Source organism: Dipodomys merriami, unplaced genomic scaffold, assembly GCF_024711535.1.
Source record: "Dipodomys merriami isolate MVZ:Mamm:240054 unplaced genomic scaffold, mDipMer1.0.p SCAF_2, whole genome shotgun sequence".
NCBI classification, from domain to species: Eukaryota; Metazoa; Chordata; class Mammalia; order Rodentia; family Heteromyidae; genus Dipodomys; species Dipodomys merriami.
In genome coordinates this window covers 20,963,711-20,984,203 of record NW_027203381.1, presented here as the reverse complement: position 1 = coordinate 20,984,203, position 20,493 = coordinate 20,963,711, and the positions used below count along the sequence as shown (strand labels likewise).

Here is a 20,493-nt window from a genome sequence, read left to right as displayed (position 1 = left end):
TTAGAATCTACATAATAAAAGTCCATGAGTCTACACAAACATAATTAACTGAATGAATAAATATATAAAATGAGAATAACTCCTCCATACAGAAAAATTCCAATTAGTAAACAAAGAAGGAAAGAGAAAAAAAGAAAAATCTCCACAAGATGCTAGGGATAGAAATGTGAGCATGTGTAAAACCCTGGGTTTAATCCCCAGCATCACCAAAAATGGGGGGGAGGGGTTAGATCACAAAAATCACATAAGAACACTATGGTTACATTAATCCATTTCCTACTGCAGTAATAAAATACCTCTGACTAGTACTTATAAATACGTTTATTGAAACTAAAGCCAATAATAAAAAAAAAAAAAGACCAGCACAACTATGTTTATTGCAGCATTATTTACCATAGCTAAGATATGGAACCAACCCAGATGCCCCTCAGTAGATGAATGGATCAAGAAAATGTGGTATATATACACAATGGAATTCTATGCCTCCATCAGAAAGAATGACATTGCCCCATTTGTTAGGAAATGGAAAAACTTGGAAAAAATTATATTAAGTGAAGTAAGCCAGGCCCAAAGAAACATAGGTCCCATGGTTTCCCTTATTTGTAATATCTAGTATTTGTATGAGTCAAGCAGAAAAGGTCAGATAATGTGATGTCAGGAAAATGAACCCTTAGATGTGTATTTTAATGTTTTTTTCTTTCATGCATGTGTTTCTAACGCATAAGATTATCTCTTTGTTGCTTTGTATGTCCCTCCCCCACAGTATAACCCCTGCTTTCACTATATTTGATGTCAGTATAACTTGTGGAGGAGATGGGGAAAAACCAGTTGTTTAAGGATACAGGTGGACCTGTTGCAACAATGAGAAGTACAAGTTGTCATTCCAAAACGAGCTTTACAACGTCGGTGGGGGGGGGGGGGGGAGGAGAAGATTGGGATTGGGGGGAGGGGGGAGGCTGGGAAGTGATGTGAAGGGTAAACAAAGGAGGAGGCTGCAATGCTTGGTAAGAAATGTACGCATTATCCTGCCCACGTAATTGTAACTCCTCTGTACAGTATGTTCACAAATAAAATTAAATTAAATTTAAAAATAAAAATAAAAAAATAAAAAAAGTTTATTAAGCTCACAGTTTTGGAAGTTCAAAAAGCATGGTATGGGAATCTGCATTAGTGACCCTGAATTGGATCCTGGAACAGAAAAAAGACCTTAGGTGAAAAACCTTTGTAATTCAACTACATTCTAAATTGTCGTTATTAGTAATGTAACTAAATTCTTGGTTTTGAAAAATGTTCTATGCCACAGAATGTATAGCTACTAAGATAATGTAAGAGGGTGCTGGGTCAAGATATAGTGACTATTTGAATTATATTTGCCAACTTTTCACCAGGCCTACATAAAACTATTTCAAAAAAATAAAAGTTAACTGTGATAAATGGAATGAAAGAAGGCAGTATGCTGGTACTAATGGCTCACACCTATAATCCTAGCTACTCAGGAGGCTGAGATCTGAGGATCATAGTTCACAGCAAACCCAGGCAGGAAAGTCCCTGAGATTCTTATCTCCAATTAACCTTTAAAAAAAGGGGGAGCTGGGAAGGTGGCTCAGTGGTAGAGCGCTTGCCTTGCATGCATGAGGCCCTGAGTTCGATTCCTCAGTGCCACATAAGCAAAAAGAAAAAAGCTGGAAATGGCGCTGTAGCTCAAGTGGTAGAGCTAGCCTTGAGCTGAAGAGCTCAGGGACAGTGCCCAGGCCCAGAGTTCAGGGCCCACAACTGGAACCCTCCCCCTCCCCAAAAATAAGGGTGGAGCTGTAGCTCAAATGATAAAGAGCTAGCCTTAGAAAAATGAGGGAAGAGCTGGGCCCCGGTGGCTCACGCCTGTAATCCTAGCTATTCAGGAGGCTGACATCTGAGGATCGCAGTTCAAAGCCAGCCAGGGCAGAAAAGTCCATGAAACTCTTATCTCCAATAAACCACTAGAAAACCAGAAGTGGCGCTGTAGCTCAAGTGGTAAAGCGCTCGCCTTGAGCTGAAGAGCTGAGGGACAGCGCTCAGGCCCAGAGTTCAAGCCCCACAACCAAAAAAAAAAAAAAGAAAAAAAGGAAAAAGAAAAATGAGGGAAGGGGTAACAAGTTTGACAAGAAATGTATTTATTACCTTAGTTATGTAACTATAACCCCTCTATAAATCACTTTGACAGTAAACTTAAAAAAAAAAAAAGAGCTAGCTTTGTGCAAAAAGCTCAGAAATAGCATCCACACCTTGAGATTAAACCCTAGGACTGGCACAAAAAAAAAAAAAAAAGGCCAATGAGGGATAAATATGAAAGAACATTATATGTATGAAAATGTTACAAGACCCATTAATTTCTTCAACTAATACATGACAGAAAAACCATCATCAGGAAAATCATCTAAAAAATTAAAAACTGAAATGGGCCAGGCAAATCCATACTCAGAAGGCTAAGATCTAAAGATGAAAGTTCAGAGCTAGCCCAAGCAGACATATATGCAAAATTCTTATTCCCAATTAATCAGCAAAAATCCAGAACTAGAGACGTGATTCATAGTAGAGTACAAGCTGTGAGAAGAAAAGGTCTAGTTAAAGCCCAAAGCCCTGAGTCCAAGACCCAGTACAATCTGCCCCCTACAAATAAAATTATTTAATATCTTAAGCATTAGTATACAAATTAGGTTAACAGCAGCCCAGCTAAATAAGGAAGGAAAAGTGACTTAACATTTAAAGTTGTTACATTCAGATTAAAAAACTAAAATCACTCAAATATTTCCTTTTTACTATAAAATTTTGTGTTACACTGCCAGCAATTTTGGGTTATTCTGCTTTGCTCAAGAAAAAAAAAGTTGACAAATTAATGATCAAAACTGTGAGGTAGGGCTGGGAAGGTGGCTCAATGGTAGAGCACTTGCCTTGCACTCATGAGGCCCTGGGTTCGATTCCTCAGCACCACATAGGCAGAAAAAGCCTGAAGTAGCACTATGGCTCAAGTGGTAGAGCACTAGCCTTGAGCTGAAGAGCTGAGGGACAGTGCCCAGGCCCAGAATTCAGGCCCCATAACCAACCAAAAACAACAACAACAAAAAACTGTGAGATATTTTTTGGTTAGGAGGTCAGCCTCCTGAAATAATCATGACTGCCAACACAAATGATAAAAGATTCAAGACACAGTATAACCATCCCAAACTGCTTTGCTCCATATTGTGAACTACTGAATATTACATCTTGACCAGCCATTTAAGGCTTATTCTTTTTTAAAAAATTAGTTTAAGTTGCCTAAAATCAACAGTAACAGGAAAGCATTACACAAGTGTTAATAAGAAAATGAAAAAAATAGACCCAACTTGTCAAGTGTGATATTCAGCACCCTTATCATACTATATAGGTTTCTCAGATTGGGAGGTCAAAGAAAAAAAATGGAAGGGCAAAATGATCACTATAGCAAGGAAACTTGCTACCTCTAGATAGTGCCGAGGCCAAATTTTAGCAAGCTGATCAGAAAATGAAATTAATAAAGTAATTTCATGTACAATAGCACAAAAAAGAAACATTTAAGAATAAAATTAGCAAAAGAAATATAAAACTCGAAATTAGGAAACATTGTTAGAAGTGGAAAAAAGACCTAAATAAATACAAAGATATTCCATGTAATTCATAATTCAACACAATTCCAAGCCAAATCTAGCTGCCTTTATTACCAAAATTGACAAGCTAAATCCTCCTGGGAATAATCAAAACCATTATAACTGCAAATTTAAGCTGGTTAGGTAACAATGAAGATTGTTTTTAACCTTCCTACCCTTCTCCTAGAGAACATGTATACTTTTGTTTAAACTTTGATTTCCCCTATGGGTGTCACACCCTTCTCTGGGTTTCAAAAGTGGAACCAAAGAACATTCCCCACTTGCTTCTGTTGGGGACTGTGGGTCCAGTGAAGGAATTAATCTGGAATTGCCCCCAGCAGAAAGTGGAAAAAGGAGAAACTAGTGCTTAGACTCAAAAACTGAACAAACTAGGCCTAGAGAAGTAGGCAGCAATGGATGATTGGGGGAAATACAACAGTTTGAGCAAGTGGCACAGGCCTGGCCCTACTGCCTCCCAGACCCCTGGGAGAAGTCACAACCTCTGGAGTACATATGGAAGGAGAGTATGTTAGTGGTGATTAACCCAAGACCCAAGAGCAGTCATGAAGGCTCCCTGAGGCTCATTCCCCTCTCCAAAGCACAGGTCCTGAACCAGTCCCCACCAATTCATCCTGAACACCAATGTACCTACTATAGGTTTCCCTTGAACATCACAATAACAGTCCTAGATTGCCATTTTAATGAGACTGTCTCTAAACTCTGGCACTGAATCCCCTCAATGACTCAGTTATGATCTTCTCCTAATAGGATCATATGAACAAAGCTTTCCCCATAGGCTTCCCTCTGAATTTCTACAACAGATTCTCAGCATTTGGGCCTGTCATTTAATCATATGATTAGGTAAGCACATGATTATTTAAGCTTATGTTCTATCTTTCCAAATAAATCAGAATTATCTAGATGGCAAGTATTCTATTTTGGGTCTCTTTGAATCCAATCTGCTGTGTGTGTGTGTGTGTGTGTTGGGTCTCTTTGAATCCAATCTGCCGTGTGTGTGTGTGTGTGTGTGTGTGTGTGTGTGTGTATGTGTGTGTTGGGTCTCTGAATCCAATCTGCCGTGTGTGTGTGTGTGTGTGTGTGTGTGTGTGTGTGTGTGTGTGTGTGTTCGGTCTCTTTGAATCCAATCTGCCGTGTGTGTGTGTGTGTGTGTGTGTGTGTGTGTGTGTATGTGTGTGTTCGGTCTCTTTGAATCCAATCTGCCCCGTGTGTGTGTGTGTGTGTGTGTGTGTGTGTGTGTGTGTGTGTGCAAGGCCTTTGGATCTCTTTGTATCCAATCTGCCCCAACTCTGTGTGTGTGTGTGTGTGTGTGTGTGTGTGTGTGTGTGTGTGTGCATGCGCAAAGCCTTTGGGTCTCTTTGTATCCAATCTGCCCCAACTCTCTGTGTTCTGTGTGTGTGTGTGTGTGTGTGTGTGTGTGTGTGTGTGTGTGTGTGTGTGTGTGTGTGTGTGTGTGTGTGTGTGTGTGTGTGTGTGTGTGTGTGTGTGTGTGTGTGTGTGTGTGTGTGTGTGTGTTAACAGGGTCTGAACTCAGATCAGAGGCTCAAACTTTCCCTTGCTCATAGCTAGTGTGCTACTACTTTGGCCACACCTCTAGTCTGGCATTTTTCTGGTTAGTTAGAGATAAACTCTCACAGACTTTTCTACCCACACTCTCTTCAAATCATTATCTTCTGAATCTTAGCTTCCTGGGTAATAGCTAAAATTACAGGTCCAGGGCTAGGAAGGTGGCTCAGTGGTAGAGCGCTTGCCTTGCATGCATGAGGCCCTGGGTTCGATTCCTCAGCACCACATAAGCAAAAAAGAACAAAGCCAGAAGTGGCGCTGTGGCTCAAGTGGTAGGGCGCTAGCCTTGAGCTGAAGAGCTGAGGGACAGTGCCCAGGCCAAGAGTTCAGGCCCCATGACTGGACCCAAAAATAAATAAATAAATAAATAAAAATTAAAAAAAAATTAAAAAAAATAAAATAAAATAAAAATAAAAATAAAATTACAGGTCCACCAGAGCCTGGCTGATTCAGTTTTGTTTTTTGTTTGTTTGTTTTGGGGGAGGGTGCTGGTCCTTGGGCTTGAATTCAGGCCTGTGTGCTGTTCCTGAGCCTCTTTGTGTTCAAGGCTAGCGTTTTTACCACTTGAGCCACAGCATCACTTCCAGCTTTTTTCTTTTTTTTTTTTTTTTTTTGAGTAGTTTATTGAAGAAAAGAGTCTCACTGGAACTTTTCTGTCCAGGCTGGCTTCGAACTGTGATCTTCAGATCTCAGCCTCCTGAATAGCTAGGATTACAGGCATGAGCCACCAGCGCACAGCTGATTCTGATTTTTAACACTGTATTAAATAATTCAATGGACTATAATATCCAAGAGTCAGAGGATTAGCTGCAAGTAAATGCTGTCCAAGGTGATGGAACGATTAAAAATTTTCAGTTTTCAAACAAATATTTATACTAATCATGTAGTCTGACATATTCAGAAGTTCATCTTTAAAAAAAATACTTTCATGTTTATTCATTTGTGGATTCTTCTCCATACAAATACGTATTACTTAAAATATAGTAGGATCATAAAATATGTAGCTTCTTTTTTTTTTTTTTTTTTTGGTCCGGTCGTGGGGCCTGAACTCTGGGCCTGGGCACTGTCCCTCAGATCTTCAGCTCAAGGCTAGCGCTCTACCACTTGAGCCACAGCGCCACTTCCGGCTTTCTTCTTTTTTCTTATGTGGTGCTGAGGAATCGAACTCAGGGCCTCAGGCATGCAAGGCAAGCACTCTACCACTGAGCCACCTTCCCAGCTGTAGCTTCTTTTTTCATTAGTAATTTCCTCTCCCCTCTCCACTCCCATCTCTACTTCCCTTCCTCCTTTTTAAAAAAATTTATTATTGTTGTTAGAAAGGTGTTGTTAGAGGAGTTACAATTACCTAAGTCGATAATGAGTACATTTCTTTTTGGACAATGATGTCACCCCTCACTCTTACCTGGAATAGTTTTGTTTTTGTTTTTCTGTCTATTGTGGGCCTTGAACTCAGGGCTTAGGTTTTTTTGCTCAAGGTTAGTGCTTTATATCACTTTGATCCACAGCTCCACTTACAGTTTTCTGGTAGTTAATTGCAGATAAGAGTCTCACAGACTTTCCTGCCTAGGCTGGCTCTGAACCGCAATCCTTAGATCTCAGCCTCCTGAGTAGCTAGGATTACAGGTGTAAGGCACCAGCACCTAGCTATACACAGTTCATTTTCAACATAGTGTCTATTGAGTACCACTGTTGTATTTGTTCACCTTTTATCCCTCCATCTCTGTGCCCCTTTTACTCTCTCACAAGTTCACCTTTATGTGGTTCCTAAACACACAAGGAAGCTGGAACAGTAGTATTCTCCTATAACCTCAGCACTGTGAAGGCTGAGTCAAGAGAACTGAGAGTTCCAAGGTAACCTAAGCTACATAGAAGGACCCCCATCTCAAAACTGTAGAGAGAGAAAAGGTAAGAAAAAGAGGAAGAAGTAGAATAAAAGGGAGGGAAGATAAAAGGAGGAAAAAATAAAGCAAAGGCATAAGGAAAGAATTCAGAAGAAACAACTTTCAGGTCAAAGTATGGAACTTCTCTAATACTTAAAATGTGGAATTCCATTTCACTTACAATTTTTAAAAAGCCGGTTTACAATTACTTTACCTACTTTAATCAAGAAAATGTGGTATATATACACAATGGAATTCTATGCCTCCATCAGAAAGAATGACATTGCCCCATTTGTTAGGAAATGGAAAGACTTGGAAAAAATTATATTAAGTGAAGTAAGCCAGGCCCAAAGAAACATCGGTCCCATTGTTTCCCTTATTTGCAATATCTAGTATATGTCTGAGTTAAGCAGAAAAGGTCAGATAAGTTGATGTAAGGGAAATGAACCCTAAGATATGTATTCAAATGGTTTTTTTTCTTTCATGTGATTGTTTCTAACACATTTACAAGATTATTTCTTTGTTGCTTTGTATGTCCCTCCCACAGTATAACCCCTGCTTTCACTTATTTGATGTTGGTATAATTTGTGGAGGGGAAGGGGAAAAACAAATCCTTTAAATAGGGATACAGGTGGACCCATTGCAACAATGAGATGTACAAGTCGTTATGTGGAAAACGAACTTTACAACTTTGGTGGGGGAGGAGGATTGGGTGGGGGGAAGGGGGGAAGATGGGAAGGGATGGGAAGGGGAAACAAAGGAGGAGGCTACAATGCTTGATAAGAAATGTACTCATGGAGGCAGCAATGCTTGGTAAGAAATGTATGCATTATCCTGTCCATGTAATTGTAACCCCTCTGTACAGTATGTTCACAAATAAAATAAAATTAAAAAAAAAGAAATGTACTCATTATCTTGCCCATGTAATTGTAACCCCTCTGTACAGTATTTTCACAATTAAAAAAAAAACAATTATTTTACCTACTTTAAATAAATAGAAATAAACCCAAAGATATAATTCCTCAACAATTAATGTACTGTTTATCAAAATGAGTACCAGGAAGTGGAAAGATGTTTTGAAGGGGACACACAAATGGAGAGAAGGATGAATACATACAGTCATTATAGTCAATGTACATTATATAAAAAATAAACTACATAGCCTGAGGGTAGCAATCTGAAGGGAGGGACTTGAGGGGGGAGAACAACAGAAGGGATAACACTGGCCAAGAAGCATTATACTCACAACCTGACTTACGGAATTGAAACTTCTTGGTACACTATTTAATAATAATACAAGAAAAAAAACAAGTAGAAATAAAGATACAAGAGAAGACAGTAGAAATAATCACTACAGATAATACAATAAAATTTACACAATTCCTATTATCAACTCAATACACTATATTGAGCCACCTCAAAAATTTAGTGCCTCTACCAAGCTTATAAAAGTTTGTTCCTTACAATTCAAAATAGCCAAACCAATTAGAAGACTCCATGTATACATATATTTGGGGGGGGGGGAACTCTATGCAAGTTTACATATAGGTAAAGAAACAATTCTGAAATCATTCAAAAGAAATAAATTTTGTTTTGTTTTGTTTTGTTTTTTGCCAGTCATGGTGCCTGAACTCTGGACCTGGGCGCTGTCCTTCAACTCTTCAGCTCAAGGCTAGCGCTCTACCACTTGAGCCACAGCGCCACTTCCGGCTTTTTTTTTCTGCTTATGTGGTGCTGAGGAATCGAACCCAGGGCCTCATGCATGCAAGGCAAGCACTCTACCACTGAGCCACCTTCCCAGCCCTAAGAAATAAAAATTTTTTAAGAAATAAAATTTTTAAAAAAATATACATACAAGAGTCAATAGTAAATATAAAGAAACATAGATAACTAACTATACATTACAGAAAATATGCCCTGGGATATATAGAGGGGGAAAAAGTTAAAGGATATAAAACAAATTGTTGCCAATATTTATCTCCTAGAGATGTAATCTTGGAATTGCTTTTTTTTTTTTTTTTGGTCCGGTCATGGGGCCTGAACTCTGGGCCTGGGCGCTGTCCCTCAGCTCTTCAGCTCAAGGCTAGCGCTCTACCACTTGAGCCACAGCGCCACTTCCGGCTTTTTTTTTCTGCTTATGTGGTGCTGAGGAATTGAACCCAGGACCTCATGCATGCAAGGAAAGCACTCTACCACTGAGCCACCTTCCCAGCCCCCATATATACACGCCTATAATCCTAACTATTCAGGAGGCTGAGATCTGAGGATCATGGTTCAAAACCAGTCCAAGCAAGCAGTCCCCAAAGCTATTGTCTCCAATTAACCACTAGAAAATCAGAAATGGTGCTGTGGCTCAAAGTGACAGAGCACTAGCCTTGAGCTGAAGAGCTCAGGAAGAGGGCCCAGGTCCAGCGTTCAAGACCCATGACCAACAAAAATAAATAAATAAAAATAATCTTGAAGTTCTAAAAACAAATGGGAAGTTTCTAGTCATCATTTGCAATGCTTTCTCTATAAACTGTGTAAGACTGTAAACTTTCTTCCCTGAAAAGGAGGTACTTCATCATGAATGATGTTCAGTTTTACACATTTTGCAGAATACTTATCATTACATTATTTCAAAAGCCCCCGTCTACCATCCCTATCAGTATCTGCAGCACTTAGCACTGTGCCTGACACAGAAGAGATTAAAACCTGTGGGGGAAGGGAAAGTAAACACACCAGGACAATTAAGTTCCTGCAACAATTTTACCAGCTCTAGCTGGGATATATAACAATGTTTCACAAGTTGAAAACTTTGGGAGAATGGGAATTACATGTTTTGCTATGATTCCTAGGCTACAGCTTCTCTGGGGTTTAAAGCCTCTTACTTCCTGTGTCAGTAGCATTATACTTGCTGTTCTCTCTTCCTCCTTCCCACATCCCTTCAGCTTCTAGAACACTACACTCTTTGTGAAGGGCAATGGGTACCTTTACCTCTTAACCTTGCTGATGTGGTCCTTACTCATACTCCTAGGTTGGCTATCCCTCTTCTCCCCAACCTCTTAAAACTGGGAGTGCCCTTGGGCTCAGATCTTGTCACTTTTTTTTTTAATTACACTCATTCCCAAAATGATCTCATTCCAGTTTCTAGCTTTAAATACCACATGTTAATCACGTGACATCCCCACCTCCACCCTCAAGCTCTCTCCCTGAAAACTAGATTCATATATTCAGCTACACTACATCTCCATGTGAATGTCTAACAAATTTTTATTTCAAATTTAATATAGTCAAAATCAAACTCTTAATTTTCCCTTCCCCCAAACCATGTTACACGCACCACCCTCCCCATCTCCAGACTCCCTTGAGTTTTATTTCTCATATCTCAAAATCTCAACCTCTGCAAATCCTCTTGGCACTCAAATTTCAAACTTTTTTTTAATATATTTTTTATTGTAAAGATACTGTGCAGAGGGGTTACAGTTACATGAGCAAGGTAATGAGTCCATTTCCTATGGAGAATTGTTACCCCCTCCTTTGTTTTTCCCCTACTATCCCTTTCCTCCCCACCTCATCAACTCTTCCTTCTCCCCCTCCCTCATCCAGCCCCCCCATCACCTAAGTTGTAACATTCTTTTTCAACAGTGTCTTGTACATCTCATTGTTACAATGGGTCAACCTGTATCCTTATTTCAGCATTTTGTTATTTCCCTTCCCCTTCCCAAATTATAAAACTGTATATACAAGATGCAGGAAACAGAATCAAATACAGTGACTGAAAGCTTAAAAAAAAAAAAGACTATTAGACTTTGCCAGGGAACCATGTAGACATCCACATACAGAGAACACAGAAAGGTTTATTGCCGGGAAAGGGGGCCAACAAGACTCCTTCTCACAAGGGAGAAGGGAGAAGAAGCACCAGCAATTGTCTGGGGTCACCTATATAACCTAGAAGGTTTAGGAGGGGCTAGGAGGTGGAGACCTTGGTGTGGACACCAGGTGCTTCACTGTGGAGGAATACAATTTATGGCTGCTATCCAGATAGTAGATAAGGGTCCTGCAACTTCCCTGACCTGAAGGTCACTCTAAGGGGTTCTTGTTGCTTATTATGGTGGTAGCTGCCCCAGAGAAGTGCCATCCCCAGGTAATGGAAGTTCATTATTTACTGCCTTCACTACATGAGCCTGGTGTTGCCTACGAAGGGAGCATGCTAAACTGTGGAGAAGGGAAGGAGTGGACTAATCTATGGGAAGGAAGCTTATTTCACTAACAGTGACAAGGGTTATACCATGGGATAAGAACATACAAAGAAACAAAAAAAAAACTCAGTACATTAAAAAGAACAACAAGAAAGATGAAATCTCTTGTGTCCCTATCTTGGGGTTCATTTCACTTAGCATAAGGTTATATGGTCATATGTACATAGCTTTTGGCTTCTTCTGCTTGTCCTAGACATATACTAGTTATTGTAGAGAAGGAGCTAAAAAAAAAATAGAATAGAAAAAAAAAAGCACTGAAAATAAAAAGAAGGAAGACAGCCTCTTCAGTAATTGGCAAAATTGGTTAAACACCTGTAGAAAACTAAAGCTAGATCCCTACATATCATCATGAACCAGAATCAACTCCAAATGGATCAAAGACCTCGAAGTCAAAGCAGACACCCTGAAAACGGAATAGGAGAAACTGTAGGGCTCCTTGGCACAGGCTGAAAGTTTCTTAATGAAGACCCAGAAACACAACAAACCAAAGAAAAGTTAGACAAATGGGATTGCATTAAACTGCAGAGCTTCTGCAGGGCAAAAGACATAGAAAGCAAGATTAATAGAAAGCCCATGAATTCGGAGAAGATCTTTACTAGCCATACAACAGACAAGGGCCTCATACCTAAAATATACTTAAAACTCAAAAAATTAAATCCCCAACAACAAATCCTCAAAGAATCAAATTTCAAACTTCTTTGCACCTTATCTCCAACTCAAGTCTAAGCAGCTGCCACCTACCTCTTGCCTGGCTGAGTCTTAGACTGAGCCCAGACTGTGAGACTGTCTCTCTGCTTCTACCCTCTGCCTACTTACAATCTATTCTCAACAAAGCAAGCACAGATACCTTGAAGCATAGGTCCATTCTTGTCCCTCCTTTGCTCAAAACCTGGAGGTGATTCCAAATGTCACTCACTCAGAGTAAAAGCTAGAGTTCTTCCAAGAGTCCATCTTTCTGCCTTCATCCCTACTACTCATTCTATCCTCACCATACCACCTCAAATAGTTCTGATGGCAGGACAGGCAAGTTACCACCTTAGGGCATTTGCCCAGTGGTTCCATCAGTCTGTAACACTTTTCAATATCCACATGGCACACTTCTTCATCCTTCATGTCTTTCTTTAAAAGTCCTCTTCAACAGAAGTATTACCAACTACTATTTAAAATTTCAACTCATCCTAACCTCTATCAGTATTCCCCAACTCTTTACTCTGTTCTTTTCCCACAGCACTTACCACCTCTTACTATTTATCTTGATTTTTATGGGTATTTTGCTTTTGTCTCTTTTCCCTCTAAATGTAAGCACCATTAAGGCCAAGGGTTTTGCTTTTATATCTCAAGTGCCTAGAAGAGTTTTCTGGGACACAACAGGTTACTAATGAGTGCTTCTTGGGTGGCATAAAAAAAGCTAAACAAATATATCGCTTAATTTCATTCAGAAGCTAACTAAATATATCGCTTAATTTCATTCATTCACAATAGGATGAGAGATGGAAATCAATTACCAAAGCCTAGGAGCAAGACAGGATGTGGATTTAAAGGGCCAGGGAGATACAGCTCGGAGGTACAGCACTTGCTAACATATGTGAGGACTTGGGTTTGGTCTCCAACATTGAAAAAAAAAAGTTATCAGTTTCTCAGGATATACCTCAGTCCATCCTCAGCAATGCATTACTAGATGTTCTTACTACTGAGTTGTTGACATTCAGAATTTTATTAACTACAAAACTACTTTGACTACTTTCTGTTCTACTTCTGCAGAACAAGTCCACATTTAAGAATCTACTCTTGGGGCTGGGAAGGTGGCTCAGTGATAGAGCACTTGCCTTGCATGCATGAGGCCCTGGGTTCGATTCCTCAGCACCACATACGCAGAAAAAAAAAGCCAGAAGTGGCATTGTGGATCAAGTGGTAGAGCCCTAGCCTTGAGCTGAAGAGCTGAGGGACAGTGCCCAGGCCCAGAGTTCAGGCCCACGACCGGACCCAAAAGAAAAAAAAAAAAATCTACTCTTGCCAGGCACTGGTGGCTCACACCTGTAATCCTAGCTACTTAGGAGGCTGAGATCTGAGGATCACAATTCAAAGCCAGCCCAGGCAAGAAAGTCTGTGAGACCCTTATCTCCAATTAACCACCAGAAAACCAGAAGTGGCACTGTGGCTCAAGTGGTAGAGTGCTCACCCTGAGCTGAAGAGCTCAGGGACAGAGCCCAGACCCAGAGTTCAAACCCCATGACCGACCAAAAAAAAAAAAAAAAAAAAGAATCTACTCATCTTTTCACTACTGCATATTAACCATACAAAAGGGTTTCATTGTATATTTGCATGCATAGATATAATGTACTCTGATCATACTCAACAACCCTATTATTCTTTCTTTCCCCTTCAATCCTCACCAACCTTTTTTTTTTTTTTTTTTTTTTGGTTGTGGGGCTTGAACTCTGGGGCTAGGCGCTGTCCCTGTGCTCTTCAGCTCAAGGCGAGCGCTCTACCACTTGAGCTACAGTGCCACTTCCAGTTTTCTAGTGGATAATTGAATTTAAAGAGTCTCACAGATGTTCCTGCCCGGGCTGGCTTTGAACCTCGATCCTCAGATTTCAGCCTCCTGAGTAGCTAGGATTATAGGCGTGAGCCACCGGCACCCAGCTACCAATTTACTCTTAACTCAAAATTTACTAACATCAATTGAGTCAGGTTTCTAAACTCTGGAAGAAAAGAATGATACTACAAGCATGAAAATATTATCAGGATTAACTCTAAGCTATCTAATGAAAACCACCAGATACCTAACCATGACCTAGCAATAAGAGGTCACTTACCAGATGATTAACACTGAGGCACACAGGTCAGAGGTTGGCTAAAATCCAGAAGCCACAACTATCTACAGACAATAGCACATGACACTATTTACTTCCTGAACTGAGCCTCAAAAACTCTGGCTCCATAAATTGGTGCCAAATTATATCACTGATGGTAAAGTTTCCATTAATGTAATACTTTATAACATGGCCAAATCATAGCCAGCACTAACAAAGTCAACTATTTAATTTCCTTAGGTTGACAAACATGAGAGCCTTGCTGATGTTGTGAACATCTTCTGTTCATTTTCTCATATTTGTATGAGGAAATGTATTAAGTTCTTGAGTGACAAAGCTTGGAATTATGCTTCAATACTTGCATGTATTTTTTTCATTCGACATTGAGTAACTACAGGGGTTTTAAGACATACTGGGAACAAGACAAGTTCCTCTTTCAGGGAGTTCACAGACTACAGGAAGGAGAGAAAAGTGACCGTAAGTAAGATGAGGGACACAAAAAGATGAGCAGTGTTACTAAACAGGGAAGAAACATAGGATGATGAGGGAAAGCTTCTGATTGAGTACTGTTTAAGCTAAGACATCATAAATAAGCACTAGTTAAAGAGACAAAGAGGGCCTGAAAGGGATGTCAGATTTCTTGCTGAAGGTTGAGAATTTCAAGAGTAGTGTCAGAAAATAATGCTGAGAAGAAAGATGGAGGGCAGGTCATTCAGGGTTCTAACTGCCTCAAACTCTAACCTCTGAAGGACAAAGAGACCTTTGAAAGAGTCTGAGGAAAGTAACATAGCCAGCTGTTTGTTTATATATATCAGTTGGAAGAAGGATGCTAGCAGATGCCTGTAATTCCACTACTCTGAAGGCTAAGGCAGGAAATTCTTGAGTTCAAGGCCAGCCAGGACTACCAAGCAAGATCCTGACTCCAAAAATAATCAATCCAGCAAAGCATGGCAGTAGATGCATGCTTGCATATCTGTATTCCCAGGGATCCTGAAATTTTTTTTAAGGCAATTTGTTTTTCCTAAAGTTTTTAAAGCTTAGGGTTTTAATTTAGAAGTTATCTTTTAAACAAAATAATGAGAAAGAATCCTCTTTACTGTGACTGTAAAATTGTGTGTGTGTGTATGTGTGTGTGAGAGAGAGAGAGAGCGAGAGAGAGAGAGAGAGAGAGAAAGAGAAAGAGAAAGAGAAAGAGAGAGAGAGAGAGAGAGAGAGAGAGAGAGAGAAAGAGAGACAGAGAGACAGAGAGAATGTGTTGTGGGGCTTGAACTCTGGGCCTGGGCACTGTCCCTAAGCTCTTCAAGCTCAAGGGGAGCGCTCTCTACCACTTGAGCCACAGCATCATTTCTGGCTTTTGGTGGTTAACTGGAGATAAGAGTCTCCTGGACCATCCTGCCAGGGCTGGCTTTGAACCGCAATCCTCAGATCTCAGCCTCCTAAGTTGCTAGAGTGGGCCACAAAGCCCAGTGACTCAAAGCAACATTATATTTATGGGTAGACAGATATATAAACATTTGAAATAATTACTAAGCTATTGGATCCAGAGCCAGGATTTCTGGCTATATGATTTGGGGCTATCTTTTAACTTCTGTGGGCTTTAGTTTCATCATTTATTTAGGGTAAAAAAAAAATAGAGACTAAGATTAAAGATTCAGCTTTCTACAGTTGACTAAAGCTTATGTGTTATCTACTAATGTATTCTAGGTTCAGGGATCTTACATATGGCTAATAACTTTGTTCCTTCCTCTTTTGCCTCAATATTTCTTTTTTTTTTTTTTTTTGTCGGTCGTGGGGCTTGAACTTTGGGCCTGGGCGCTGTCCCTCAGCTCTTCAGCTCAAGGCGAGCGCTCTACCACTTGAGCTACAGCGCCACTTCCGGTTTTCTGGTGGTTTATTGGAGATAGGAGTCTCACGGTCTCTCCTGCCCGGGCTGGCTTTGAACCGCGATCCTCAGATCTCAGCCTCCTGAGTAGCTAGGATTACAGGCGTGAGCCACCAGCGCCCGGCTTGCCTCAATATTTCTTTACCAAAGCAAACATGGAAAATTATTACTCCTTAAAATGCTGAGGCTGAGCACAGTGGCTCAAGACTGTGATTCTATTTCCTTGGAAAGAGAAATCAGGAGATCAAAGTTTAAGGCCAGGCTGGGCATTCACAATGCAAGTCAATCAATGACTGGCATCATGCCAGTCATCTCAACTAACCAAGGGAAATACAATGGCTGGACACAGAGGCACATACATGTCAATCCAACGATGAAAAAATCACAAATGAAAGAATTTCAGACCAGGCTGACCCAGGCATAAAACTAGGTTCCATCTTGAAAATAACCAATGCAAAAAGGGGTTGAAAAAGTTGTTCAAGTGGTAGAGTACCTGCTTAGCAAGCCTGAGGTCCTGAAATCAACTCCCAGAACCATAGAAAAGACTCTCAAATCAGGTGCCAAAATGATTTTCTCACCCAAGAGTAACTTCTCTCAGACCTAGATACACTGATGTGCCTAGCTCTATAAATCTTAAAGAAGGGACCAAAAAATTACAACAAAAAAAAAAAATCCCTAAGAACCAGTGTTAAAATCCTGTTCCCATGCCAAAAAAAAAAAAAAAAATCAGATTATAGAGTCATGCTCAGGAGCAACACTCCCAATTCTGGGAAAAGAAATGTCCTGTTCTAGTAACACCATCTCAATACTATTGCTTTTTTAACGTAAATTCTGTTTCAGGTAAAACAAAATTATCTAGGCCTACCCATGGAGGGGTATCATTTCATCTGTTCACTGTAGAAAACATCTAGGAACAAAATGAACATTCAGAATGAACCTACCTAAAGTCAAAACTTATCAACTTACACACATTAATATCACAGGTAGTCTTAATTCAGAAAACCAGAATATGTCCCCTTCTGTGTGGAGACAGTACTGGGGTAGGGGTGGGAGTAGGAAGAACAGTACAACCTGTGTGGGGGAAGTCCAATCCCCGCACTGGATTAACTAATTTGTGGATACTCACGCCCCATCTTAAACACACAGGATCATGAAGAATAAACAGCAGCGGCACCACTGTCACCCTGGGTCTGGATTCTTAAGGACCCGCCACATCACTAGCTACTTTCTATCGGTCGTCTTTCCATAAAACGCTGTCCCACCATCCCGCCTCCGTGTGAAGGAAGGTCCCTTCTCTCTCCCCAACACGGCCGAAAGCGCTATAAACGTTCCCAGGTTAGAAAGGAGAAAGGCCAAAGATGGAGGTGAGAAGAGGAAAAGGCTGCTTCACAGCATGAAATTAGACCTCCGAGAAGAGATTCGGGAAGCGGACGGGAAAGTGCAAGCCCCGCGAGGCCGGCGGACGGAGAAGGCCGATCGGGCTCCGGACTGGGCGGCCGGCCGGCGTGCAGGGGCCCTGGCCGGGCCGGCGTGCAGGGGCCCTGGCCGGGCCGGGCCCGCGGTCCGAGCCCGGAGGTGGAGGCGGAGCTTGCAGCGGACCACGGCGACGGAGGAAGGCGGGTGGAGAGGCGGAAGCCAGGGACAGGCACCCCCGACCAGTCCTCACCTTGGTTTTCGCCTTGCTGGCCTTGGCCTTGGCCCGGCGCTGGGGCTTCACCGCCTCAGCCATACGCGCGGCCTCGGCGACGTCGCCGTTTGTTTTGGTCGGAATTCTGCGCTTCACCTCACCTGCTCAGTTCCGGCCTCATCGCTGTCACATGACCCCAGCCGGAGGCGGCAACCCCGGCAGTCTACGGACCGCAGTGTAGGACAAACTAGTGAGGACAGCATTTTCCTTCAGGCAAGAGAAAGCCACGCCCCTCTTTCCCCAGGCTCCGCCTCCTGCCCCTAGTTAGCTAGTAGATGGATATCTGCGGCTGCAGCCAAACGGAAATTCCTGCTCTCCAGACTCCCAAGCACCCGAACTTCTTACTCATCCGGTTTAAAGAAAGCCTCAAAACCTAGAAATCTGAAAATAAGTCTGATTTCTTGCTTATTCATGTATTCCCAAGCAGTGTTCATCAGCTGCCATCTGTACAAATTTAGAATTCATTTATTTCCATTCCACCTTCCATTGCCTTAGTTCAGGCCATCTGTGATTTTCCCCCTGCATTTTTACCATATTCTTTCATTATATCTGCCTTTTACTTTTTGTATTCTAAGCTCTTCTCCACTCTGCCAGCAAATAAATAAACTCTCCTCTCTTTCCAAAAGTCCTTTATTTGGTTACTGGCCAATTGTGGCCCTGTGAAAGGCCTGTGCTGGGAGACAGAGTTCAAGGCTGACTCAGCTGATTATCTGGGTAAACTTGATAATCACACGTGTGCAACATTACCCTTCATCTGCTTCTTTACCTTCACATGATGGGTGGGGAGAAGCCCCAGAAAAAGGTTTGTCAATCCTATTTCAGTCCTTTGATACCCAAATCCTATCATTCTAAATTTGTGCCCACTCTAGGAAAGCAACCTGATGTCGGAGTGAATTCCAGTTTGCTCTTTTGTAGAGGGGAGTAATGATACTTTCCTTTCCAGGCATCTTGAGGATTAGATGGATTCATAGTGAAAGTGAAAGGTGCCTAGTAGTGGCACACCATCTTAAAAATAGTATTTTTTTTAGCATTACCATATAAATTTCCAAACTAGGAAAGTATGTCAAAAATAATAGGAAAGTAAGACAGGTAAAAGTATTCTTAATATATATTTTAGACAGTCTATGAAAATTGCAGATATAGAAAAAAACAACCCATCCACTTTTCCTAATTTCCTGATTTCTTTTTTCCTAAGCACTTAGCATCTCTTAGTATGTTGTTCTTTATTTGTTAGAGCCTATCTAAAATGTTTGCAACATCAGCTCCTCAATTATATCTTTACCAGATATATCTCCAAAGGCTTCTAAAACAGTGGCCATTACATAGTAGATAATATTTCATGATTAGAGTAAATGGATATGAGTTGTTTTGTCTAGGGATGTAATAAAACAGGTTTTGGTTTGGTTTGGTACTGGTACTAGGGTTTGAATTCAAGGCCTCTCATTCTTTGCTAAGCTTCCAACCCTCCTCCCACCTCCCACACCCTACCCCAGCTTGCCATTTGAGCTATAGCTCCACTACCAGCTTTTCACTAGTGTATTGGAGATTAAAAAAAAAATCTCATAGACTTTTCCGCCACAGCTGGCTTCAACCTCAATCCTCAAATCTCAGCCTCCTGAGTAGCTTAGTAGTTGTGAGCCACTGGTGCTTGACTAAGTTTAGATAGACTAGGTGGAAGAGGAAAAAAGACTAAATCCCCCATACACACCAACATATTCTCTCTCTCTCTCTCTCTCTCTCTCTCTCTCTCTCTCTCTCTCTCTCTCTCTCTCTCTCTCTCTCTCTCTCTCTCTCTCTCTCTCTCTCTCTCTCTCTCTCTCTCTCTCTCTCTCTCTCTCCATGCCCAAAAATGAAAAAATCCCAAAATAGGGCATGAAGAAAAGAAAGACTTCATAGATTCAGTCTATGATGTGTTGCTTATAAGCTAATCATATAAAATAGTTTTGTGGATTTGGGATGGGGACTAAGGAGTGTTAATTTGTTATTGCTTTACAGTACAGCTGAGCTACATCCCAGCCCAGTTTTGTGTATTTTAATCCTAAATCCTCTACCACAAAAAAAGTATCAGACTCCCCAGAACATATATGTATGTATACTTTGTATGTCTTAAGATTTGTGTATACAATCTTTGAAAAACTGATTCCAGGTCCTCAAACCCCCAGATGCTCTATACCCCTCACACCCCACTTCCAGAGATACCAAATTCTGCAGATACTTAAATCCCTCATATAAAACAGCATAGTATTCGAATATAATCATTTATATCTCTCTATATATATATATGTTTTTGCCTATTTTTTTAATTTTGCAGTTGGCACATAAAGTTACACATATTTATGAGGTGACATGTGATGTTTTGAAAGCCTTTAAAAGCAGTGTTGCCTGTAGTCACCCTACAATGAAAGAGTACACCAGAATTTATTTCTCCTATCTAAGGGCAATTATCTACTTAGTGACCATTGCCCATCCCTCCACAGGCTGAAGCAACCCTCCTGCTTCAGCTTCCTGAGTAGATGAGGGTGTCACATTGTCAAGCCACTATCAGTGACTTAGGCTAATACTTCTCCCTGTCTGGAATACATTCACTGGCCTCCACCAATTCTTAGTGGCCTTTAAAGTTCTCAACATGCTACCTATAGTTAGGTGGCAAAATGGAACCCGCTCTTCCTTGATTTTACATCTTTCACAATTTGAGAAGGAGATAGAATACTATAGGGCCGTGAAGAAGCCTACTTTGTGAAAGACTGAATGAAAAGAGGAGACCAAAA

At 40.9% G+C, this 20,493-nt stretch overlaps 1 protein-coding gene across 3 annotated transcripts in view; it reads right to left on the bottom strand.

The window, feature by feature from the left end:
* Epg5 (ectopic P-granules 5 autophagy tethering factor) overlaps positions 1-17,855 on the bottom strand; it is a 108,989-nt gene extending 91,134 nt beyond the window's left edge. For all 3 annotated transcript variants that reach the window (XM_070029232.1, XM_070029233.1, XM_070029234.1), the window contains exon 1: positions 17,705-17,855. In XM_070029232.1, the coding sequence (XP_069885333.1) occupies positions 17,705-17,767 (63 nt within the window). In that variant the 5' untranslated portion in view covers positions 17,768-17,855. The remainder of the gene's footprint in view (positions 1-17,704) is intronic.
* Between the last annotated feature and the right edge of the window lie 2,638 nt (positions 17,856-20,493).